The sequence below is a fragment of the Hetaerina americana genome, unplaced genomic scaffold, assembly GCF_022747635.1.
Source record: "Hetaerina americana unplaced genomic scaffold, ioHetAmer1.1.p SCAF_41, whole genome shotgun sequence".
Classification (NCBI taxonomy): Eukaryota; Metazoa; Arthropoda; class Insecta; order Odonata; family Calopterygidae; genus Hetaerina; species Hetaerina americana.
In genome coordinates, this window is record NW_027286997.1 from 1,070,420 (window position 1) to 1,097,550 (window position 27,131).

Sequence of the window (27,131 nt, forward strand, 5' to 3'; positions counted from 1 at the left end):
TTGAATGTTTCGTTTGATGTTGTTTGCAGCGTTAATGAATAGATTTGCTTAGATTTACGAGTATTAGACGTAAAATTCTCAAGTAAATGAAATGTAGCGTAGCATACATTTGTTTTTCCTTTGCTTGTGCACTAAATACATAAAGTTAGTCGGTTTAAGGTTAATACTACTTAAATATAGTGGATACGCTTTCACCAACATTATGGGTAAGCACGAAGTTGGAACACCGAAATACATAGCTAATAAAATAAAGGCTAAAGGATTACAGAAATTAAGGTGGTACTGTCAGATGTGTCAAAAACAGTGCCGGGATGAGAATGGTTTTAAGTGTCATATGATGTCTGAATCGCATCAGCGGCAGCTGTTAATTTTTGCAGATAACGCTGACCGATACATTGACGAGTTCTCCAAGTAAGTTATTTGTTAGTATGAAATAAGCACCGCATTTAGTTTGAGAAATAAATCCACGTTAAATGAAAGCAGTACCATTTTAAATGTTGAAACTGTTGTTAATTGTTATATTATTCAGGGAATTCGAGGAGGGCTACCTAGAACTGTTGAGCAGACAATTTGGAACGAAAAGGGTCCATGCTAATCGTGTTTATCAGGACTATATATCTGAGAGGCATCATTTACACATGAACGCAACACAATGGGAAACATTGACAGAATTTGTGAAATGGTTGGGAAGAGAAGGAAAGTGTGTGGTGGATGAAACAGAAAAGGGTTGGTATGTCCAGTACATTGACAGGTGAGTATAGAAAATATATAATTTTATGCCGAATAGTACATGCCCTCACAATACGCTGAATTTCCAAATTAGCTGGTATATATAATTATAACTGGTCTATTTTAGAGATCCGGAGACAATAGCGTTACAGGAGGCGCTTGCCAAGAAAGAGAAAATGGATAAGGACGACGAGGAGAAAATGATGCATTTTATTCAGAAGCAGGTGATTGCCATAAGCTTCCTTTGATGGCTTACAAGTTATAGCCATTAACCATGAAGGTTACAACGAGAAATAATCATGTGCCAGTCTTTGAGCCAAGATATGACCTTTTTATGCATAGTTGATGCTTTGTCAGACTGGCTGAAAGTACCTGGAAATTCGATGTGTAGTGTCCCAGGAATAGGTAAAACAATAAGACCTACCCATTCTGTCGTTGGAGATTGTTTACTCAATCATACGTACAGGTTGACTCACATCTCGGTTGAGCACGCATTGTTTAGACCCTTTACTGTGATAAATACTGGAACTACCCTTAATACGTTTTGCTTGTTGGATTACGGTACAGAGAACTACATATTTGACATTATTGATCTTCCCAAATGATTTACTGTTAATGCCCATTTGTTTTGGTGTTATGTAACTCCTCATGTCAATCAAATAAGACTCGGAATATTGTTAACACACCCAGTTGGTAGAGCCCATTCAGCTCCTGACTGATAGCTCTTGTTATCAGAGTAGGGCCAATGACTCCTCTGATAGTACAGTTCCACCTACCTTGGTATGTGAATTCCAAATGCCATAGAGCCAAGTGAGCTAGCTATCTACACCTTTCATGACAAACCTTCTGGTCGATTTCTGCGGTTGACTCTCTGCTATTAAATGAAAAATATGATTAATTATTCATACTATGGAAAAAGTATGTTTGATTGCTGTGGATATTTATGGTTTGCAATTTGTGTGTTGACTCAAGCTATACATTTGGAAATTAGTGGCTAAATATTTGCCAAATAAGCCATTGTGTTGCCCTATATTTTGTCTTTTCTTGTGACAAGGGAAACAAAGCCTTTGTCATTGTGGAGGTATACCTTTAAGTTTTGCCAGTATACATTTAATGTTTTCAGGCTTAACTTTGTGGACCACTGAATTTAAAACAATCCAACAAATATTTTATTAGGTACCCGAGGATTATGCCGATTCATTCACACTAGTTGTACCGAATGAAAAATTTGGTGGAAAGATAAATTGGTTTTTTGACTTAGGTGGTAATGTATTCCCAGAAAGTTAAACCTGAAAACATTGAATTATGTATTATTCAGTTTCCTGTCTCAAGTGAAGCAATTAATTTAATATTTAGATGTCCCAGGGTCACAGGATTACATTTATCGGACACATCACACTTGGGAATACTACATAAAATGGAAACATGCATAGATATCCTAGAAATTTATTATTTCATCTGCATCTTGAAGATATTACTCAAGAAGGAATTTTTATCGGTCCTTTTCAGTGATGTTAGAGTTTTTGAGATTTTCAATTGCAATGGAAGAGTAGTATGATGCAATGCATGTCACTTTTGGACCTAACACTTTGCAGTGATATTTTCTGAATAAGAAATAAATGCTAAATCATATAGAGGTATTTCTTTTCTAGTTCGCTTAAAACAGGCCTTTAAAATATTTCTTGTGTTCAAGTGAGGAACACAGCTTTCCCAGCATTACCTTCTTTATGCAATTGCCGACTAACTATTCTTAACCCATTGTGGTCACACCTTCCAGCCATAACGTAAGGTTTGTTTGGATATGTTATAAATTGATAATGTTTAAAAAGCACAGAAAATCCTCTTTTCAATCAAATCATCGTAATATCTCAAAATTCCAAAAAAATTTTAGGGGCACCCCCTAATGATGAATAATGAATAAGAATTACTTAGTTTTTCCACACAAACTTTATTTTTACGACCGGGTTTTGACGAGGATCGTCATCATCAGGTAATTATTTCAGAAATATACACACATATATATACCCTTGCAATCCTTGAAAATATGAGGTGAAGGAGTAAGAGACAGAGTTATTGGTCAACTGACCAATAACTCTGTCTCTTACTCCTTCACCTCATATTTTCAAGGATTGCAAGGGTATATATATGTGTGTATATTTCTGAAATAATTACCTGATGATGACGATCCTCGTCGAAACCCGGTCGTAAAAATAAAGTTTGTGTGGAAAAACTAAGTAATTCTTATTCATTATGAATCGTTTCCACAAAGTGACGGCGGATACTATACAGTATACGGCACCCCCTAAATTTCAATGCCAATGCTGAAAAAAAATTATATTTATTCTCAAGGTTGAAGTGCTGAATTTTATGCAAAGTCGTGGAAAATCTTCTGAGATTGTTTCAGAGACAAATTATATGAATAAATAATTTGGGCCGTCCAAAAACATTAAATTCATTTGAAAAATAGTCTGGAACAACTTGATACAAATTTGAGGAATTAGAAATAGGGCCTGAAAGCCAGGGCATTCGGCACACGGGTACTGGTATGTTTGCAGTGTTTGTCGCTGATCAGGCACAGGCATGATGGTCACCACATCTTGGTTTTGTAACTGCATTCATTTCATCCTCATTTTTTATAAATATTTGAGTAAAAGAATTCCCATTATTCTCTTTATGGTACTCACTTCTCAAAATAATGGGATCAGAAAAGGATTGAAATCACTTGGCACACTTTGAAATATGTTTGTGACCATTTGGGCACATGGTAGTATTTTGGACCCCCTGCCAAATTACGCCTGTACAAATCTTCGTGAATATGAGGGCTTAAAAGCGGTGCAAACCTTGTCCAAGTAGTGTCCAATATCAATCACACATTGCAGCAGAAGTTAGATTTTGAGTCATAGCTTCGAAGCTATGAAGTTATGAGCTTGGTCTGGGGTCTTTTGGACCCCTGGTTGACTACAACAGGTTATTTCATCTCAAGAAATTAGTATTATTATTTTCAATGATGAACACATTTTTGTATAAAGAGTTTTAAAATTGCTCTCAGGTTAGAAAAAATTTTTAATTGCTTCGGATACGTATAAATTATTTAATACAAAAAGTAGTTGCCTTAATTGCACTCGTATCTTAAACAATAAGATCTCCGTCCCGGACGGAGCGCCGTTCAGGATGGTGTCGGTGGGTTGGCCCATGGTTCAGGAGACCATAAGGGTGCGGAGGGGTGGAGAGAGGAGGGAGGAGCGGCGGGGTTAAGGGAGGGAGGGGGTGCAGAAGGGGTGGGGAGGGAAGGAAAGGGGGCGTCGCAAGTAGGCGGCGTGCAGACGATCTGCGGCGTCGACCCGGAACATGCAGCAGAAGGAGAGAGCACCTTCTTTCCCTGTCTCCGCACCGGAGGGGAAAAAGTTTAAAAACCGTTGCGGAATTTATTTTTCCCCTGCCCCGAAAAAAGTTTTATGTATTTTTTTCTGTGTGGTGGTGGACAATTTTTTTGGTTTCCTCCATTCTGGGGAAAAAAGTGTGTTGCATATTCCTCGCACACTGTGTGCATTCATAACTTGTGATTATCACCTGGGAGTGTGAAATAATTATCAAAGGGGGTTTGGCAAAGTACCATAAGAGAATTTCCTAGAGACAGGTTCTTTCCCCGCTCGTCTGTATTTGAGGTGGTGGCTGTGTTTTGCATGGCGCACTTCTTCGTCTCCAAGGCCCTTCTCTCCCCCCCTCCGCACCGCCCTCTGCTCCCGTACTACGTGCTCTTGATGGTCGAGTTCAACTTAAGGATCCATCGAAAGGGGGGGATTGAATAGCCGAAGAGAGTCCATCTTTGAAGCTCCCGTGTGGGTCTGATGCTTTTGATACTCCTTTCAACTCCTCAGCTACACATCTCCACTCGGGAGAAATGGGCAAGAAGAATTCGAAGCTAAAACAGGACACAATCAACAAATGGACCAAGGAGACACACTTTTTGGAGAAGGACATTAGACAATGGCACAAAGGCTTCTTGAAAGATTGCCCCAATGGCCTCCTCACGGAACAGGGGTTCATCAAGATCTGCAAGTAGTTCTTCCCTCAAGGAGACCCTACGAAGTTTGCATCACTCATCTTCGGGATATTCGATGAGAACAATGATGGATCTATCGAGTTCGAGGAGTTTATCCGGGCACTGTCCATCACGTCCAGGGGCAATCTGGACGAGAAGCTTCACTCGTCACCTATTGACCAAGTGCTGCCTAACATTCCAAAAAGGAGCAGGCAGTCACTTTTGAGAGCCTCGAGAGAGAAAGGAGACAAGGAGAGCATGGATTTGATCAAGCAGCATAGTCGTGAATATAAGGAATAAGAGGAGAATATTGGAAGATAACCAGTTGGGAAGCTGATATTTTGTTCAAAACTTCGATTTCAGGGTTTAAGATCTAATCTTTAGTGTATTGCATTCAGAATATAAGTAATGGAAACAGTATAAGAGAGCAGTTTTAATGCATAAATCAGGATGACTGTTTTGAATTTTGCAAATCTTCGTATTGAATTTTGATAATGTATAAATTATAAAAACATAGCCAGCTTATGTACTAAACAAATTTGCTATAAAAATTGTTCTCTCGAATTTATGAAAGTAATTTTGAATTGAATTGAAGTATTTCATCAATTTTATTTTCTGAGCTATTAATTTCCTTATTTTTATTATTATGTCATATTTAATGATTTTTAATAATTGCTATCATTTTCTTTCTGGCCATTTTTTCTAAGTATATAGAGTTATCTTTCATCTGATGGTATATATTTTGAAAGATACACACTTGTACCTGTAAGCAGTGATTTTGTTGCAACATTATTGAAATAGATATCTATATCTGCAGATAGTGGAGCAAAGCAAAAACTGAAGTGAAACTTGGTAAAAATAGATAAATTCATGATGAAAGTATCAACCAATTAGCTCCAAAAGCATGAGAGAGTCATATTTTTTGATTCTGTTGAATTTTCTGCTGGGCTTGTAATTGACGCTAAGGTCATAGAAGTAAACCTTACATGCTATTAGCTTTGCAGATGCAAGATAAATCTTGGCTACTATGAAAGTTGTATTGAAAGTCCATCCCCAGGGACCACAACCTTGACGTGGTGGAAGGGCTTCTGCACTCTGATGACACCTGGAGGGTGGGAGCAAAGATATTTGCTTCTGGCAGGGTCAGCCGTGTCAAATAAATAGATCAAAGGGTAGGAGTCAGGTGAAAGGTTGTCCCCGCAGGACATATGTACCTTAGTGAGGTAGCTGCAAAGGTATCTGACTACAGTGGGGCGGCCATTGAATGATGGCATTATGTTAAAAACAGTCTTGAGGAAGGCAACAGGAAACTGCCTTAATTAGTTTATCCCGAGATTGCATGATGGGCTCTATAAAGAAAATGAGTCGTGGCAATCACGGAACTTGGCTGTGTCGTCCCTGGAGCCGGTAGAGGCAAGACTTTCGTGGTTGTCATCTCATGGAATCCATGCAATGCGACAGTAGCAGTACGGAAGAGGACCAAATTAGTCAAAATAGGGAATTGGAATGTTAGGATGTCGAGGGCAGGAAATTGAGAGAATATAAAGTGAGAGATGGAAAGAGGCTATGCACAGGATGTAGATGTTTTAGGTATGTCAGAGGTGAGATCGAAGGACAGCGGGGATTACTGTAACTATATTTATGGAGTATGTAATATTCAATGGAAGGGAAGAGAGGGTTGCCATAATATTAAATAAAAAGGTAGGAAGAAGTGTAGTCAACATACAGGTGTACATACTGTTTAGCTGGCAACCGACAGAATTATTAGTAGTGCAAGTAAAAGCTCAACCAACCAGCTTAGTCATTGTTCAGGTATATGTAGCAATCTTAGGGAGGAAGAAGTCTCAATGATATATGATCAGTTGGGCCTGTGATCGGCAAACCATGGCTTTTGAGCCACACACTTCTGCAAAATACCATGTGCGGGCATAGTTGGTGTTTATATGCCTTTATCTTTAAGTGCGTGCTCTGAAGCGACTCATTGAGATAACATTTCCAGAAAGATAAAGTGCCAACATGTATCGTCAAGTCATATCTTTGAATCATATTCTATAATCTATTACTTCTTAGCGCTTGTTCCCGCAGGAAAGACTAGAATTGTAGTTAAAATCAACAATCCTGCTGTTGGCAATTCCACCTGCCTCCCCACCAAGATTTTCGCCACAACTCCTTTCGGGGCATGAAATTGGAACATCTTTGTGCTGATGTACAAAATATTGGAGAAAAGCAAATGTTAGCTCAGTCAACAGCACAATTGGTGTCCTTTGAAAGACCCACAATAGGTAGATATGTTGATTTTGAATGCCTGGAATAGTACTCCCAACTCATGGAATGTGTAGACACAATTAAATACGTGCCTAGGCGTTACCCTCACTCACGATCTCTCCTGGGGGTGAAACACATACGGGGAATATGTGGACAAGCTAACAAAAAATTAAGATTATTAGGGTAGAGTACTTGGTAAATGTGATGGAAAGGTCAAAGAGAAATGTTATCTTTTGTTGGTTAGGCTTCATTTAGAATATGCTGCAAGTACAAATATGGGATCCTCACGAAATTGGATTGAATGCCGAATTGGATCGGGTGCAGCGTAGAGGAGCTAGATTCGCCAAACATTATGATAACTTGAGAAGCATATCAAGATTCGGTAGCAGGGGAACTAGGATTGGAATCACTCACGGAGCGAAGGTTAAATTGCAGATTTAAGTCTCTGGCATACATTAGAAATGAAATGTCTCTTTAGCAGTGATGTTGAAAATGTATTATTACCCCCATCGTACTACGGTAGGAGAGATCATGTGAATAAAATTAGATAGATTAAGTGTAGAAGAGGTGTCATTTTTTCCAAGAACGATAAGGGAACAGGATGATAATGTTCGACCACGGTAGAGTTAAAAATATTCGGTTCAAAATTAGTGTGGTGAGTGTGGTCACCCCCTGCCACGCACTAAGCGGTGGCTTTCAGGGTATTAAACTATACAAAATCATCCGGTCGCATTTATTCTACCCCCCCCCCCTCCCTTTGGTTCGACTGAAAAAAGGTTTGGCGCGAAGTATATGATGAGTCTGTTCAAAATTCAGTTAAGATAAAATAATCATAACCCATTGAATTTGCACATTTTGAGAAATTCCTAATCGTAATTTAATGTTTATCTTAGTCAAATCATACATTTGATAAACTATTTTTTTAACGTATTAATATAATGAACAATAAATTTGACTTAATGTCTCATGAATGTAAATTATTTTTCTCTACTCAGAAAAAGTTTCATTACTCTTAAAAACTGCAGTTGTTCATGAAGTTATTAATTGGATTCATCTGCATAATAAATATATCACAAGGCACTGATGGCACAGATCGAGATGATTGTTCCAGTATCCACTACCGCAGCTCTGGCTGAGGGTGAAAGTCATGGCAAGAGTGGTGCGGTGTGGAGGCAGGCCACAGGAAACACGCCACGTCATCCTCTCCCTTGAATTCACGGCAATGTATTCAAATGTGACATGGTGGCTTTCTCCCCGGTGAAATCTTATTTCTTCCGACCAAGTATCCAGGTGGGGACGACTGAGCTGGAAGCATCTGTGTAGGTGAACCCATGCAAGGAAGGGCTATGGAGCAAACGTTAGGTCATCAGGGGTGTTCGGGAAGTTGAAAAATGCAAAGATGGAGGTGGAGAGACTGTGATAATGCAGATGTAAGTGGCAATGTCCAGCCACCCACTGGAAACAAATCAAGCTTGGGACCACATGGCATGTGTTCTGGTCACTGGCTGTTATGATGAGAATGGATGCTGTGTACATCCTGATACTCACACGGTTAAGGATACTAAATGATTTTTTAAAAAGTTTGATTATTAGAAGACAATGAGCTCTAACAACTCTTTGACACACTCTCTTCAGTTTTTGAACCTGGAGAAAAGAGGTGGTTATTTATTGTCAGTCATATCTGCTGTTGTCAATACCAAACTTACCATCGTAACTTTGGCTTGTTGGCAGAAATATGAATAATATGGATAATGATTTTGAATAATTAGATATGATTATATGCCATTCCTTAAAATATTACTAAATAAAAGAAAGGTTGAGCAGAAAATTGACCACTCTTAAGGATGCTTTTCACTGAAAGAGGTTAATACCTGTCCCTGACTAACTGTGTGGACTAATAGACCCGACGTCATGACTCAAAACCAATGGAATGTGAAGGCTTTGTATGCAGGCTGTGTAGTTAGAGCTCACCTAATGCATTGGTTTGATGAATTCACGTATCAGGGTAAGGAGGCTAGTTAGTCATTTTGCGCCATGTGTGGGCTCTGCTAAGACCCAATGCTTGACAAACTGCATAGGCTGATGCAAGCTGAGGGTTTTCACAGCCTGGATTTGAACCCAGGGCCCCCCATTGAGCAGCCATAAGTGCAAATGAGATTTTGAAAAGCTGAGTAGGTGACACCTCATTGACGATCCATTGCTCCGCACTAAGTAATAGCATTCAATCGATCCCTCAAAGTGTGACTTGGGCTGTGCTTTCAGATAGAGGAGGGCAAGCAGAAGGCCAAGGGGTCAGAGGGGAGCAGTGCCCCCACTGAGCTCATGAGAGGTGACTCGGAGGAGCCACTGAAGCTGAACCTGAGCCTCAAGGGGAAGTCGGGCGGGGAAGAGGAGTTCAAGCCACCAGTGCCTGTCAGCTCTCGCTTGAAAGGTATTTAACAGTGTGTGAGGCCTCCTTCACGGAATTGGTGAGGGTGTGGCACAGAAATTCAAATGACTTGCCCTATATGGAGTTGGGTTTATAGGTGCCAGAGTGGCATCCCACCTAAAATATAACAGGTGCATTACCTCACACTTGTAAGTCAATGCAAGCATAATACATACCCCTGCAAAGATCATGTCACTTTTGCCTCATACTTAATCCTATTTCTCAAGAAAGTCGCCACATCAGCATTTCAAGATCTCAATTAAAATCACTGCGATGTATGACAAAGCTTACCGTATCAAAACTCCTCCCCCCTGAGCCTTGCTCAACATCACAAAGGTCTCGCACCCACATGCCCACCAGAACCACCATCCTTCTTCTTTGCAACATCAGACAGCCACGGCCTGCCCCCTCCACCTCATGGTTTTCTGGCTCCAGTGACCCTATCCCCTATTCCTGCCCTTTCCTTCTTTGCCTAAAATTCTCCCCTCTATCCCAGCTTTCAACATCCCACTGTCAATCAGCATACCCTTCATTCACTTTTCCTACCTCCTTAGGATTTCTCCCAACAAACCCTCTCTTTGCCCACCATACCTAGTACTTCCTCCTTTGTTTTCTTCTCGGTCTATTTCACCTTCTCCATTCTTCTCCACACCCACATTTCAAAAGCCTCAAGTCTACATCTATCCTCCTGCTTCAATGACCACGTTTCCGCACCGTACATAGCTATGCTCCATATCAAAGTTTTTAAGAGTCTTTTCTTAACATCCTTACTCAACATCCTTGTCAGCAACTTCCTCCTTTTTGTAAAAGCCTCTTTCCCCAAGTGCAATTCTTCTCCTTACGTCCCAACTACTTTGACCATGTTGGCCCAAAACACTACCGAGATACGTAAACTGTTCTACCTGCTCTATTTTTTGCCCTCCTACTTTAATGTTTAGCTTAGCCTTTTTCTTTCTGGAAAATCGCATAGCCTTTGTTTTATTTATATTGATTCTTATCCCATATCTATCGCACTGAATTTACAATTCACCGAGCAATGCTTGCAACCCCTTGGCCGACTGCCCAACTAAAGCTTATTCATCAGCAAACTTAGCTGATTATATGAATTCCCTTCCAACTTTCATTTCTACCTCCAGTTGTCGACATATACGTTGAACGGCACTGGTAATAATGGACAACCCTAACTTAAAACCTCTTCCTAACACTGCCCTCCAAACTCCTAACTTCCTAACTCTCCATTCCCCATTCTCACTGGTTCTATCTGAGACATGTACAGTTTGTGGATTAGCCTCCTTTCCCTCCAATCTTCTCATTTTTTTTGCAAGACTTTCATTAATGCTTTCCTTTTTTTGGGCTATGAACTAACACTGATTGGATGAAAGTTTCCAGCCAAATTCCTCCCTCATAAATACTTCAAATTAATCCATAAAAATTCTTCCTCACACATTTTCCTAAATTCTTTGGTTCTTAATTAATGAATCCCTAAAAACTGGAATTTTCCCAAGCCCTCTTAAATCAGCAAAAATTGTGCCAATATACAAAGAGAAAGGTTGCAAAATGGCAATGAATTCTTATAGACCAATATCCCTGTTGAACCAGCTGGGGAAAATATTTGAAATAGTTTTTTATCAACGTCTTGTATCATATCTTGAAACATATAACCTATTATCCACATCTCAACATGGATTTAAGAAAACAAGGTCCACTACAACAGCCACATATCACATGGTGAATCAAATACTTTCAGGATTGGATAATAGAACTGAAACTTTAGGACTATTTTTCGATTTCAGTAAAGCTTTTGACTTCGTCAATCATCAGTTACTCCTATATAAACTGAAATGCTATGGTATAAGAAGCACGCCCTACAAATGGATTGAATCTTATCTAAGTGAACGGCATCAGTATGTTGAGCTCTCAAGAAATGGCTCCAAATTTGTTTCCCCTGGTAGAGAAGTAACACTGGGTGTTCCCCAGGGTTCTGTACTTGGTCCTATTTTATTTTTAATCTATATCAATGATCTCCCAGACAAGCTTAAGTTCATTAAGGGGATAGACCCAATACTGTATGCTGATGATACAAATATGATTGTGTCAGCCTCCTCAGTAGACAGCTTGACAGAAAGAGCAGCCGAAGTAGCTCAGATTTTCAATGAATGGTGTCTTCATAACTTTCTAAAACCCAGTATAAATAAGTCCAGCCTGATTTATTTTACTAATAAAAAGAAAGTTTCATCTGCAATCTCAATAGATGTAGAAGGTATGAGCATTCCCCAAATTTCCAGTACCCAATTCCTGGGAGTAATCCTGCATAAAAACATGTCTTGGGAGGAACATATTTTCAAATTACGTAGCAAGTTAAGCTCCCTATGCTTCCTTATTAGAAATATTAGATATTCTGTAAATATAGAGGTCCTTCTATCCATTTACTATGGTGAATTTTATTCTCGTGTTACTTTCAGTATCCTCTTCTGGGGTTCCTCTCCCCATGTGGGCATAATCTTCAAAATCCAAAAGAGGATTATACGCATTATGAGCAATGCTCCTTGCGATGCACCATGTAAACCTCTCTTCAAAAGACTTGGTTTATTACCAGTACCTTGCATATATATATTTAATGTCATCTTACATGCAAAGGGTAATATTTCCCAGTACAAGTCCAACCACAATTACCATGGTCACTGCACAAGGACCTGCAATGACCTGCACCAACCATTTGTCAGGACACACAATACTGCCCATGGGCCCAAAGCAATGGGCTTAAGGTTATTCAATAAACTTCCCCATGAAATCAAATATGAAACAAAAGTACCTGTTTTCAAGAAAAAGCTGTTTAACCTTTTAAAAAATAATATGTTCTATTCTGTAAATGAATTCCTGGAATTGTCGCCATGCGTCAATGCCGGCTTAAACAATTAATATTTAATTATACTAGTGTATTGGTATGTGTGTATATATATATATATATATATATATATATATATATATATATATATATATACACATTCAAACACGAAATCCCGCCAAACGGCGAATAAATACTCATATATACAGAAACAGATATAAGGAAAAGGGATAGGAACACATATAAAGGACGAACACAATAGAGGTGGGGAAGGCGGAATCAAACGGATCACAAGAGTAAAAATATTTCCTCAACCGGGACTCGAACACCGGATCTTTCCACTTGCCGGGCGGATGCTCTTAACCACTTGAGAACATCCGCCAAGAGTTAAGAGCATCCGCCCGGCAAGTGGAAAGATCCGGTGTTCGAGTCCCGGTTGAGGAAATATTTTTACTCTTGTGATCCGTTCGATTCCGCCTTCCCCACCTCTATTGTGTTCGTCCTTTATATGTGTTCCTATCCCTTTTCCTTATATCTGTTTCTGTATATATGAGTATATATATATATATATATATATATATATATATATATATATATATATATATATATATGTATATGTGTGTGTGTGTGTGTGTGTGTGTATATATATATATATATATGTGTGTGTGTATATATCTATATATATATATATATATATATATATATATATATATAGGGTCGCGGTAGTCCAGTGGGTAGAGCGTTGGACTGCTGACCGGAGGGTCCCGGGTTCGATTCCCGGGCAAGTCACTCTGGGCACCGGCAGCTCCACCCAAGCTATGTGATTTCTCGGGTACCAGGTCTTCCTGGGGAACCATAACCGGCGCAGGGAAAGGAACTGGCCCCCCTACCCTGATGTGTGAATTTCACACGCCGTATAGGGCTTAGTACTGGGTCATCTCTACCATCACCTACTAAACCGACCTTCGGGTTGATTACTGTGTTTATGGTTTTTTTTATATATATATATATATATATATATATATATATATATATATATATATATATATATATATATATAAAACTGTTGAAATGTTTAGGAAAGTGTGGAAGGAAGAGCCTATATGGGCTGAGTCGTAGTAACTATGAGGAAGGAATTTGTGGGTCCAAAAGACTTTGTGAGATCAGTTTTAGTTCCTATTCCGAAAAAGGTAAAGGCTACATCATGTGAGGACTACAGGACAATAAGTTTGATATCCCACGTAGCTAAAGTTGTTCTCAGGATGGCTCTTGATGCCATTGCAGTAGTGAGATTATTAATTGAGAGGAATATAGAATACATCCAGGAGGTATTTGCCTGTTTCGTAGATTTTGAAAAAGCGTTTGATAGAGTGAATTGGGAAAAACTAATGAGTATATTGCAGAAAATAGGAATAGATTGGAGGGACAGAAGGCTAATCCGCAACCTGTACATGTCTCAGACTGCTCATGTGCGGGTGGGGAACTGGGAGTCCGGATGGGCAATGTTAGGAAGAGGTGTAAGGCAGGGTTGCCCATTATCACCGTTGCTGTTCAACCTCTATGCAGAGGAAATTATCAAAGAGGCATGGGAAGAACTGGAGGTAGGAATGAAAGTTGGCAGGAAATTCGTAAAATCAGTTAGGTTTGCTGATGACCAAGCTTTAGTTTGTCAGTCAGCCAAGGGGCTGCAAGCATTGCTGAGTGAATTGGAAATTCAGTGCGACAGGTATGGGATGAGAATCAATGTTAATGAAACAAAGGTTAAGTGAGTTCCCAGAAAGAAAAAGGCTAAGCTAAGCATTAAAATAGGAGGGCAAAGAATAGAGCAGGTTGAACAGTTTACATATCTCGGCCGTGTGGGCATGTGAGTGCGAGACCTTTGTGATGTTGAGCAAGGCTCAGGGGGGAGGAGTTTTGATACGGTAAGCTTTGTCATACATCGCAGTGATTTTAATTGAGATCTTGAAATGCTGATGTGGCGACTTTCTTGAGAAATAGGATTAAGTATGAGGCAAAAGTGACATGATCTTTGCAGGGGCATGTGAAAATTAGTGAAGGGCGTTTTGATGGGTAGTGGAATGTTGAAGATGGTAATAGAGGGGAGAATGTTATGCATATGAGGAAAGGGCAGGAACAGGATTGGCATGTTGGACAGGATGAAGGGAGGAAGGAAGCACTCAGAGATTAAGAGGGACCTGATCAAGAGTAGGATGCGGGATTTTATGTTTTGTTAGGAGTCACAAAATATTTATTTGGAAGTTGTGTCCATCCAAAAACCTACCTTAACCGGTAGATTACCTTAAAAAAAAACCATGCGCAGTCACTACCTTGTAGGTTAATACTTATTGTGTCGAGCTGACTCCTGGGGGATTTTGATTGCAAGCATTCTGGTCTCTTATTGTTCTTTCAAAAAATGACATTTTAAACCTGTCAGTCTTGCAGTCAATCTCTCTAATCTTATATTCATGATCCCTCCGCCCGTAATACGTTGGGGTTCGTATTTTATTCTTGATGTCATCGGAAAAGGAGCCATCTTTAAATGTTTTTAATGAGTTTAATCTATATTGTAAACGCCGCTGTGTAAGGGAATCCCAGCCTAAATTTTCTAGCAAAGTAGTTACGCTACTACATTGGTCATAACAATTTTTGACAAATCTAGCCCCCTTCCGCTGAACTCAATCTAATTCCGAAATCAAATTTATCTAAGCATACTCTAGGTGGGGTCTGACTAGGGCAAGAAAATATCGTTCCTTCACTTTTTCGTCGTATTTACCTAGCACTCTGTTTACAAATCTCAATTTTTTATTAGCACGACCGCATATTTCTCGTATGTGCTTTCCCCAGGACAGATCGCAAGTAATTGTTACACCCAAGTATTTAAAGGAATCTACCCTCCTGATTTCTGTTTATTTCCCTTAGTAACTGAATGGGAGGGAATTACTCTTTTCCCAAAAAATGTATTACTATGCATTTTTTCAAATTTAATTCCAATTGCCATGTATTGCACCAAGTCTGAATTGCATTTAGGTCATTAGCTAATGCGACTCTTGTCTTCGTGACTTTGAATATCCCCATAAATCACTGCATCGTTGGCAAAAAGACGGAGCCTGCTATTAACGATGGTTCTGAGGTCATTTATGTAAATAAGGAATAAGAGAGGGCCCGTGGCACTTCCTTGTGGTACACTCGACGTGACCTAGACAGTATTGAATGATACACCATGCAGGATGACGGTTTGAACATGATCTTTTAAGAATTGTCTAATCCAGCCTATAGTGCTCCCGTGTATTCCATAAGTTTCCAACTTTGCGAGTATCTTGCAATGAGGGACTTTATGAAAAGCTTTTTTAAAATCTAGGAATATCGCATCATTTGGAATATTACTTTCACCAGAATGCATTATGGAATGCTTATTTTCCCATCCTCCCATCTCCACTCTCGGTTTTGTGTGGAACAACCCTTCCCTGATAATGTCCTTCTCGGAGTTACTTATACCTCATCCCTCAACCTGCTTCTGTCCCTTCCAAGTCCTCTTCCTGCTTAACCCTTCTTCATTCCTCCCCCCCTGGGACCACCAGGGTACCAGTTACCTGCCACCGTCCTCGCAATAATGACCACAAGTACTTATCTTCCCCCGTTCCCCGTTTCTTAGGGTGTTCCATATATCCCCTCTTTGTCCCCACCACCTATCTTACTCCTCACTCTTTTCTTCCCCCCCCCTTCCTCAAACATGTATAAAGATGATGTATTCACAATTTGAATCTTGCCCAGAAGATGGTTTGATGAGCTGAAGCGTGTTGTTCGTTATAAATAAATCTGAGGAAAAGTGCAAATTTGTTTTTCTCGTTATGACAAACTTTCACTACATCTCGCCTGAATCTGTTGAAAATTTCCTCCATAGTACCCGACTCACTTCTCGCCCATAATTTTCTGTGAAGCCGGCAAAAGTGCCTTCGTAATCATTCTGGATAATGCTTTTACATTTCTTTTCCTCAAACATTGTCCCTGTTTTATCCCTTTGAATCTGATGCTACATTTAATCGGTACTGTTATGATCTGAATCTCCATTCTGCCTTGGCTCATGGTGTGAATTAATCACACTGTTCTCAAAAGTTTGACCAACCTTAACATACATTGTTGCCTATAATTTTCTGATTCAATGGGAATTTTCTAATTTTACCATGTTGTGTTTGAATCAATTATTGATCATTGTGATTAACCCCTGTCTGATACATAACTCAATTACTTTCTCCCCGCGGTCATACCTCGTACCTAAACCATAGTCCTCCACCTCATTACTATCTCTTCCTTCCCCTGCCATCGCTTTCCAATCCCTCATCACTATCAAATGTTCTCCTGCAGGAGAAAACGTGATTATGTCCTCTTAACTGATCGTGCACCCTATTGCCTTCTTTCTCTTAATGATTGTTAGGTAGCATCCAGACCTGAACAATGACCAAGTTCATGAGTTTATCTTGTCATTCTATGGAGTCCAAACAGTCTTTATCTGTTTACTACGCTTCTTCCTACCTTTTTATTCACCATTATTACTACACCTTTCCTGCTCTTCCTCCATTTTAATGTACATTGACCATCATTCCATTAATGCCTACTATCCCCCTCTATACGCTGGATTCTCGCACAAGGAGCATAATTCACTCTGGAATCATTCTTCAAATCATAAAGTGAATCACTCATTAGTCAAAACAGTTTTTCCCATATAAATCAAAGAAAAATAGGATAATGCATTCCATGCCAAAAAAATAAAATATGTACAAGGTTTATTCAAAGAAAACTAAGTGTAAATTGTTTATTATCAGGAGTAATCTATTCTTTTATCATGGAATGGACCAGCCAGGAATGTGAATTTGGATTGTAGAAGACAAAAAGGAGTTGAAATAATTAGGGTTTTATTTGTACAAAAATACCTAATTATTTTTGCCTAGAAGGTTGTCTAGAGACATGTGTTTTTGCTGCTATTTCAATATTTTGTTCACAAAAAACGTAAAAAAGACCTGTCTCTTGACAATTAAAACCTGGTGCGGCAGGTAACCCTCAGAATCAATGAGCTTCTTGAAGTTGCCAATAAAGTTCTCTGCTGCCTTTGATTCTGAGCGTGCTGCTTCATGATGTGTTGCCTCTCATTTCCGTGGATGACGGTTCTTGTCTTAAACTTCTCCAAACACGCACGACTCCCCTTAAATACTTGATATTGAGCCATTGATTATCCTGGCATCTTCATGATAAGATCCACAGGTATCACTTCTGCCTTCTCTCAAACTACATTCTTGTAAATCACATAGCCTTGCAATTGAATGTCATGCATCCGTACGAGAATCAACCTTTCAACCAGAAGAATATGCACCCATTGAGTAGACCTTCTTGTCGCTCTCTTTGAAGCATCTATCTCTTTAGTTTTGTCCTCGTTCTTGAAGAACGTGCAAATCGTTGATGGCAACTGATTTTTCATGTGCATGCCATGCTCACACCTTGTTTCCAGTTTTCAATAATTTATACTTTTAATTTCAGCTGTTGTTTTTATTCTCTTGTGGCTTTCTTATTATGGATTTTTCTTTGGGGTCATTTTCAAAACTGCACAAAAAATCACCGATAACATTCATGAGCACAAGTTTGGAAAAATGCATGAATACTAGTAATGCTAGCGGAATGAGTGTGCTGAACACTGCTAAACAGTGGTAGGCGCGCAACAAATCCTGGCATTCCTCTCTCCCCGTCACTTGTTATGCCGAGAGTCGCTTGTTAAGAGAGTTTGTTTTCTGCTTGTGGTCCTCACCGCAGCTCATTTGTGTGCATGTATGTGTGCAGCGATGGTGGCTCTTCTCACATTTGTTGTCTCTCCGGGGCAGAGGTGGAGGGGGGCCAGAGAGGAGCATTGGAGGCAGAGAGGAGGAGCGGTGGTGGAGGAGGTCAGCCGAGGCAAGAGAAGAGGGCGGGGGAGGGCGGAGTAGGTGGCCCCTCCTCGGGGGCCAAGAGGTCGAGGAATGCCCTTGATGACATAATGCATGAAGAGGAATCAAAGAAGGAGAGGGCCAACCGCAAGGACCACTGGCTGGCTGAGGTGGGAACAGATTCCCTCTTAAGACGACCCCTCGCTCTAAGCGTCTCTGCCCATTTGTTGTGCATTGGGCAAGTTGTGTCCAAAAAGCATCCTCAGTTGCGGGAGATAAAAATTGCAATGGTTTAGCTTTCTGAAGAAAACACATTCTGCTATTCATTTTGTGATAGTTGAGTACTCTCGTAAAGTGATAATCCCACCCTTATTAAAATGGCTGAAAAGTGGAACAGATGTACTTTCCATTGTTAAAAAAGGTGAATTAATCGCAAAGTATGAAAAAGGAGAGTGTCCCTAGACTTTGATTTGTATCATGATTATGTTTCCTGCACATTTCAATTATCTGCCAGGCACGGTTAACTTTCAAATGAAGGGACTTGATATCACTGCGAGCCTCTTTATCCTCCCAATACTGTGAGGTACGTCAGTCCATGGCTTTGTGAAACAAAACAAATCAACATTAATAGTGGTAATTTACTAAATTATGTGCATTAGGATCAATTAATACTCAGAATAAATTTGATCCAGGTATCTCGGCTATTTCATGGTAATGATTATTTAAAAAAGATACTCCGATGTATATGCCTGCAATTTCAATTTCAGATACTGAGAACTCATTATGGATAATATCATCCAATCACCTTGCTGTCTGAAACATATGTTTGTATTCTTTGTCATTGTACATGGTGATACTTCTCCTGGGGTAAAAATTCCTTGCTTGCCTCCTCCATTGGTGGCATTTGATCGGTGTACTTCTTTCAAAGTGATATCCTCTGGCATTTCAGGGAATAGTTGTCAAAGTGATAACTAAAACACTGGGGGATAAGTACTACAAAAGGAAGGGCTACACGAGTGAGATTTTGAGCAAGTATGTGGCCATGGTGACGATGCTGGACACAGGCCACAAGTTGAAGTTGGACCAGGCCCATTTGGAAACAGTGATACCGGCTGTTGGTGAGTCAAAGAAGGGCTCAAGGTGGCCCCAATCTCAATTATATTCTTAGTATTGTACTGTCTCAGGTGTCACTCTGTGGAAGTATTTATTGTATCCGTACTGAAAAGGCACTCCACTTTTCCACAGATTTAGGTGTGGAAAAGTACCAAGTCTTCTCAGTATGGATATAATGATAGTTTTTATAAGTCCCAGGACTTGAAACAACAAGTATCAGATAAGTCTGCCGACATGTTACAAATGTACATACAATTCATCCATGTAAAAATTAATTTACAGAATAAAAAGAAATGTCACCACAAGATACAAGGTTTGTATAAAAAGTATTGGGGAAAGTTTAGGGAAAAATACATTAATTTCAGATACTACTACAATGCCTCAAAATTCTTCAAAGTACTCCCCTTGAGCATTGACACAATATTGCCCGTGGCTTTTCCAGGGCGCGAAGGCTTCCTGGTAGGCATATTTTGAATGGTCCCAAAGGGTATATGTGAGAGCTTCTTTGATGGCACTTGGGTGATGGTGGTGTCCTTTGTTGGATGGTTGATTTCACTTTTGGGAATTGGAATTATAGTCTACTGGTGCCAAGTCGGGGCTGTGAGGGGGTTGGGGAATTGTCGTGATACCGTTGTTGAGAAGGTCTTCGCAAGCAGACACTCGACTCTGCTCTTGGTTGTCTGTTAGGACCTTCAGAATGAGTTTAGCGCAGATCTTATGCAGTTTTCAGTGATGATGGTGTGCATTGTCATCTCATCAATGCCAATATACAATCTGCAGTCATGACCACACTGGACCGACGGTCTGAATTCAGCACTTCATGCTCATGCTGCACGTTGCTGTTGGTTTTTGACGTCAGTGGCCATTCAGTGCAGGGCCCGTCCTGCGCATTCTCTCGGTCATCTTTGAAGAACACGTCGTGCCACTTAAAAACTGCAGTTTGTGACATGCTTTTGCCCTTGGACCCTTGGTAAATCCTGCCTGCCGTCGCCTCTATTTCCCCCGTCCAGCACCAAATTTGATGGCGCACCACTGTTCAGTCGTTCGCGGCATTTTTTGCTTACACCGAGTCACTTGACAGGAGTCCACTAAAAACGGGATCTAGCCCGAGGGAACGCCCACAGGCGATTGGCGCATGTTGAAGGTCAGATGGCCACCACTGAGCCAGTTCGGGGCAAGCGCGCTGCGATGTATAGTCACGCCAGGAAATAATTATTCCCAATACTTTTTATATAAACCATACATGTTTGCAATGCTTCCTGAAATGCAGAATATTTTTCACTTTGGAAGGCAATTTAATAAAAATAAGACCCAGTATATTATTAGTATTTTTGGTGTACGTTTCTAAGTTAGGAATATTTTTCATATCATATTTATTTATTTTTATTTTTACCTCTCCTACAAGTATTGTAATAATTTGTGTGCGCATGCAAGTGTGTTTTGTTTGTGCCACCTTCGCCTTTATCTCATCAACGTCAAGAATTTCATGCCACAGTTGCAGGGGACTTGCCCCAAGCCACAAATGATCACCCAGGTTTTCTCATAAAGGTCATAATGGGTGCTGAGAGTCATGGGTCCATGGTATGACACAGACACGAAGGCCCAGTCTTCCCAGAAGTCGGTTTTGGATGGGATGAAGGAAAATGCAGAGTCAGTGGATGACCATTCTGATAAAAAAGACTTTGCCGATTGTTTTGAATACCACCCATAAATAAATGTAAAATATGGTAATGTGTGTTCCATGCTGAAAAAAATGATGTTTCAGGTTTATATATTGATATTGTTTAGGATTGTGGATCATGTTCATCTTTACTTCTTTCATGGAATGAAGCAACCGGGAATGCAAACTCAATTTTTAAAAACTAGTAAAAAAATTAAAATAAATATTATTCTTAATGATATACGTGCATGATTCCTTTTTACAAGAAAGTTATCCAGAGACATTTGTTCTGGCCAATGCTTCAAAATTTTGGAAAAAATACAACAGCATTATCATCAAATAATTCCAAGGAGAGAGATACATGCAAACAGGAGGGTTTTGAGTTACAGTGGCTTTTGGCTGCTGGAGGGGGAAGGGAGGCAGGCACCAGTGGACACATTGAAGCAATCATTGAATGAAACATTGTGGAGGGAGGCAGGTTTAGGCATTAGGTGTGATAGATTAGATATGTGCATTGGAATCTGGGTGAGGGAGTATTGTGGGATGGGAGAGAATTGTATCAAAGCTGAGAGGGGAGGCTTTTTGCAGGTGAATGCCCCTTCACCAATTCTAAAACCGTAATGGCGATTGCCCTGAATCTCCAGTATTTCCTGAGGGGTGTAGAAATTATCATTATTAATACATTAGGATGTGGCTGTGTTGGATAATATTACGTCATGGATATGAAGATTATATGTTTTTGTGGTGAACTGAAGTCTCTCTCATAAATTCAGTTTTTTGTGGCACCCTAATAATTCCAAGTCCTTTTTAGGTTTAATAGGGTTTAGTTCTGAATTGCCCGAGTCTACCAGGAAAGCTTTTTCTGTTGGATGGAATGTATCAGCCTTTTGGTGGATAACGTGTGATTTGGTGCTTTAGCATAGGAAGAGGATGGATTGGGGCAGTGAAGGGAATGCCTGGACCACTGTCAATTCAAAACTCCACTGTGAATGTTCCAGAAAGACATTCAAAGCAGCCTGGTTAAGAGCAAATGCTTGTCTCTTGATTTCAGGGAGGCGGGTGAAGGTTGTGAATGGGGCATACCGAGGGAGCGATGCTGTGCTGAGGGCTCTGAATCAGGATAAGTTCTGCGTCGCCATCGAAATCTGCTCGGTGAGTACTAGAACATGGGAGGTGTTTACTCCTGTCTAGGACTTAGGTTATTAATGAGGAGATTCTAGAAATCAGAGGGAGGTTTATGGACAGCCAGACTGTTGGAAAATGCAAAATCTGCATGAGAGTTAACAGGGATTTGAATACCTTGATATGCTGAATAGCTTCATCTCCTCAATGAAGTGAAACACATGTCACAGATATTGACACAGCTTTAAAAGTGAAATCACGCTTCACAATGTTCCTATACAAGGCATAGTAATGCTTTTGGAGTGCTAATACACCTTGTGTGAATACACGTAACATTCTGTAGTGGTGAAAGTGAAACAGGCTAGCCTAAAGGTTTGAGAATCATCATAATCGTTATTTGTCGTGTTTTGAAGGTCCACGGAGGCTCCTTCTCTGCCACGTATTCCTGTCGTGTTCTTCATTTCCCCCATCACCCCCACCCTCATCGCCTGTCGTGTTGACCCTCCTCTTGCCTGCCTGACCCCACCGGCACCACCTTCAAGGGTCAGTCACTCCAAGCCAGTTTCTTCTCCTCTTTTCCTACCAATCCTCTCTCTCTTCTCCTCCCCATTCCTCGCCCAATCCCTCCAATCTTCTGCATCCTTCTCCACACCCACATCTCAAGCACCGACTCCAGCCTTTCCCCATCCCTTCCCAACGCAGTCCACGTTTCACATCCATATAACATAGCACTCCATATGCTATGCTTGACTAGTCTCTTTCTCGGTCCAATATCCACTCTCCTACATAACACTCTTCTTCTCCTTTTGAATGCTTCCCTGGCCATGGCTGTCCTTATTTTGATTCCCTTCTCACTCCTGCAGCCTTTTGCTCCCTCCATACCCAGATATTTGTGCCTCTCCACTCGCTCCGGCCTTTCTCCTTCCACTGCAATATTTGTTTCCTCATCTCCACCAACGTTCATCACTTTGGCCGTGCTCCTGTTTATCATCAAGCCATACTCTTCCTTCACGCCATTGAGGTGTTCTTCTTCCTCTGCCAAAAGGATCTTGCATTCTTCTGGAGCCATCGGTGCTGCTCCTCCTCTGAAGTGTTCTCCTTCATGATTTGGTTCAGTCTTCTGTTCAGTACTCTTAACAGTCAGTACCTTCGCTGCATGAGCAATGACACTTACGATGGTGCAATGCTCCCTGCATTTCCTTGTTCCTTTCATCTTTGGTAATGGTATCAGTTCTCCTCCATCTATACCCTTCCATTTTTCGTCTCTTTTGACGCTGCCGCAACCTCACTCTGCAAGATGGCCTCTCCAATGCAGTCTTTGCTTATACCAGGTCTGTTCAAAAAGTATCGCGACTTTTGTGTTTTTCAAAAATTATTTATTTATTCATGAATATCTAGTTTGTCCCTTTCAAAGTAATCCCCATTAGATATTATACACTTGTGCCAACGTTTTCTCCAATCCTCGAAGCACTTCAAAAAAATCATTAGTTGTGATCCTGTTCAGCTCCTCCTTCGATGCAGTCTTTTTTTCTCGTCAATCGTAGCGTAGCATCGTCCTTTCATGGGCCTCTTCAGTTTCGGGAACACAAAAAAGGCACTAGGGGCCAGATCTGGGGAATACGGTGGCTGCGGCATCATAGGGGCGTTGTTTTTGGCCAAAAATTAGCACACAAAAAAAGGTGTGAGCAGGAGGGTCGCCATGGTGCAATAGCCAATTTTTGTTCTTCCACGAATCCTGGCGTTTGTGGCGGATTGCTTTGCCCAAATTGCGCATAACTTGCAGGTAATATTCATTGTTTACCGTTCTACCCTGTGGCAAGAACTCATGATACACCATGCCCCTGCAATCGAAGAAAACTGTAAGCAAAACTTTCACATTTCACAAACTTCACGACTGAACTTGGCGCGCTTTTTTCGGTCTTGGCTTGTGCTGCAACTTCCATTTGGATGATTGACCTTTAGTTTCCACGTCATAACCATAAACCCATGGATGATTCGTCACCAGTTATGACCTTCTGGAGCAAATTTGGGTCGTCGCAGACAGAGTCCAACACTTCATTAGCCATGTTAATGCGTTGCTGTTTTTGGTCGAAATTGAGCAAATTTGGTACGAATTTCGCAGCAACCTGTTTCATTGGTAAAATTGAATGGCATGAGCCAATCGATATGTTTAGGTCCTCAGCAACTTCTCTAATGGTGATTCAACGATTGGCCAATACTATTTTCTTCACTTCATCAATGTTTTCATCTGTTGTTGACGTGTTCGGATGTTCGGCACGCTCTTCGTCGTTCACATATTCTCGACCCTCTGAAAACATTTTGCACCACCGATAAACGTTGCTGCGGTCCAAGGTAGCTTCTCCATATGCCACAGTGAACATTCGGAATGCGTCTGCGCACTTAATTTCGTTTTTCATACAATATTTAATACAGATTCTCTGATCCATTTTCTGGGACGGGCAAAAATCAAAGACAAGCTAAAGCATGTCAAAGCAAAACAGCTTTCAAAAATTAACTGGACATGCAAAATGGCCGATGTTTTGGCATAAGTGAGAGACATAAGTACCAACATAATGCCTCAAAAAAATCAAAAACATGTAACCCTCAAAAATTCAAAATTTGCGATACATTTTGAACAGACCTCGTAAGTTCTGTTTTGTGCCATCATGCCACTCTACAACCATTAGTGAACCCTGAAATGTTGGCCTACTTGTATCAATGAATGAAAAACATAGAAAATTGTGGCTGATGGTGGCTAGTTGGCCTCGATAAACAATCAATAGAAATACTTGTTTCCTATGTATGCTATTTTTATGTCAGTATCATCAAATTGAAAATTTCTGTGGAATAAGGTGAGATTAAATTGAATGATAATGTAGCAGCTAATGCCATTAAAAAGTATAAACACAGTAATCAACCCGAAGGTCTGTTTGGCAGGTGATGGTAGAGTTCTCTCAGTCCTAAGCCCTATACGGCATGTGAAATTCACACATTGGTAGTGTAATAAGAGGGGTGGTAATCCTTACCTTCTGCCGTTTATGGTTTCCCAGAAAGATCTGATATCCGAAAAATCACAGAGCTTGGGTGGAGCAGAGGTTGCCCACTGTTTGTATACATGCTATACAGTAAAATCTGTTGCATATTCATTTGAGCAATTATTCTGGAAATTTCAGAATAATATTATTAGGTTCCTCTAGCTGAGTGAAACACAAAGGAAATTAAAATCACTTCGAGGATTCTTTTGGCAAAATCACATAAAGATAGAGAGAGAGAGAAATGCAATCCTTGCAAATGAAATTCAACCCCTGATGCATCTTCAACATTTCCATGGAGGAAATGTCCCCTTTTTAAATTTGCTTCAAATGAAACAGTCAACTTTCTTGTCATGGAAGGTTATCCATTATATGCATCAAATCCATGCATATATGTTGTTCTACAAATTCCTATGGTGCTCTTAGATGCAAGAAGTTACTACATTATTCAAAGATGGAATTAACTATATTTGTTGAAACATATGCTTAAGAGCAAATGTATTTTAAATCATAGTTGAGATAATATTGTGTTCCATCTGAGCTAATATATGTACATATTGATTTTGTGAATCATGCTCCTTGGCAATTGGCATATCCTTCAATTTCCCGCCTTGGCTAATGCAAATTCCCTTTGCAGGGTCCTTTGAAAGGGAGGATGGTGGAAGGTGTCCAGTATGAAGACATAAGTAAAGTGCATTCCCTCGAGTGATGCACTGAACAAAGTTCAACAATTGTTTTGCGCCCTTTTCCAGCCAGCCATTGTGGAAATTTGCATCGCCAGAATTGGCAAAAGTGTGGATCCTCTTTGAAGGCCCTTGGCTCATGGAAACTATGCATTATGACCGGATGAATGTCAAAGCATTTTCAATGTTATTTATTACCCAAGATGCAATACCTCATACTGATACCTGTATCGAGAATACCGTAGTTCATCAAATACTTATGATATGCATTGCGTGACCTTTCACTTAGAAAACATCTGAATATGGGTTCTGTGGTAATCAGTTGTGTTTGTCATGGAATTTTAATTGATATGTATTTGTTGGAGCATTATATTTTGAGTGACTTTCTAAAAAGTATAATTAAATCAAGTGGAGCTTTTGATTATTACTCGGAAGCCAGCAGAGAAACATGTTTCAATTTTAAAATAATAATTGATGATGTAAGCAAGATAGTCTGTGCTAGAAAAATTGCAGTTTTAACAACTGACACCTTTCAAATGTTGCATACAGCACAGAGTCATTATTTTAGAAATCAATAGACCAAAAAAATTAAATTTTTTAATCTGTATCTGTGTTCAAAATAAATGAATTGAAATAAAATTCTTACCTTTTCCGTGTTTCACAATTTTAAGTCATGAGGCCATTTTGTCTGGCTATTGAAATACTGAGCAAAATGGCATGAACAGCCAGAAATACACTTATTTCTTCTATAATAGAAAGGAAGCAATTTTAGTCACTAGGGTTTGGGTCCCTCCTCGGACCACAACCTTGACGTGGTGGAAGGGCTTGTGCGTTCCGATGACCCCTAGAGCTGTGCTGGCGGGAGTAATAATAATTTCTCCTGGTAGGGTCACCCATGCCAGATAGGTTGAAGGTTAGGAGCCAGACGAAAGATAGTCCACACAGCGTCTGTTCCTCAGTGAGGCGGCTGCAATGGCGTCTGACCCCAGTGGGGCGGCCAGTAAGTGATGGTGTCACGTTAAAAACACTATTGAGGAAGGCAACGGGAAACCACCTCAATTATCATTCCCAATATTTAAATGATGGACAATACAGAGATTTTGAGTCCTGGCAACTACGGGGCTCGGCCCAATCGGCCGTGTGTCGTGCCCGGCAGCAGGGGAGGCAAGGCTTCTGCAGTCGTCATCCCACGAAACCCTTGCAAGGGAAAACCAGCAGCAGCAGGACAGAAGACGCAGGAGAAGAAGACCAAATTAGTTAGAATAGAAACGTGGAATGTTAGGACAATGATGAGGACAGGTTA

The 27,131-nt window shown here is 40.3% G+C and overlaps 1 protein-coding gene across 1 annotated transcript; it reads left to right on the forward strand.

Annotated features, from left to right (window-relative positions):
* kin17 (kin17 DNA and RNA binding protein) lies at positions 1–26,448 on the forward strand. The gene is made up of 8 exons (XM_071591092.1): positions 1–411; positions 530–751; positions 857–953; positions 9,299–9,467; positions 18,177–18,388; positions 19,168–19,336; positions 22,043–22,143; positions 25,783–26,448. Exons 1-8 carry the CDS (start codon positions 203–205, stop codon positions 25,852–25,854), a joined length of 1,251 nt encoding a protein of 416 aa, XP_071447193.1. The 5' UTR covers positions 1–202; the 3' UTR covers positions 25,855–26,448.
* The last annotated feature ends 683 nt before the right edge of the window (positions 26,449–27,131 follow it).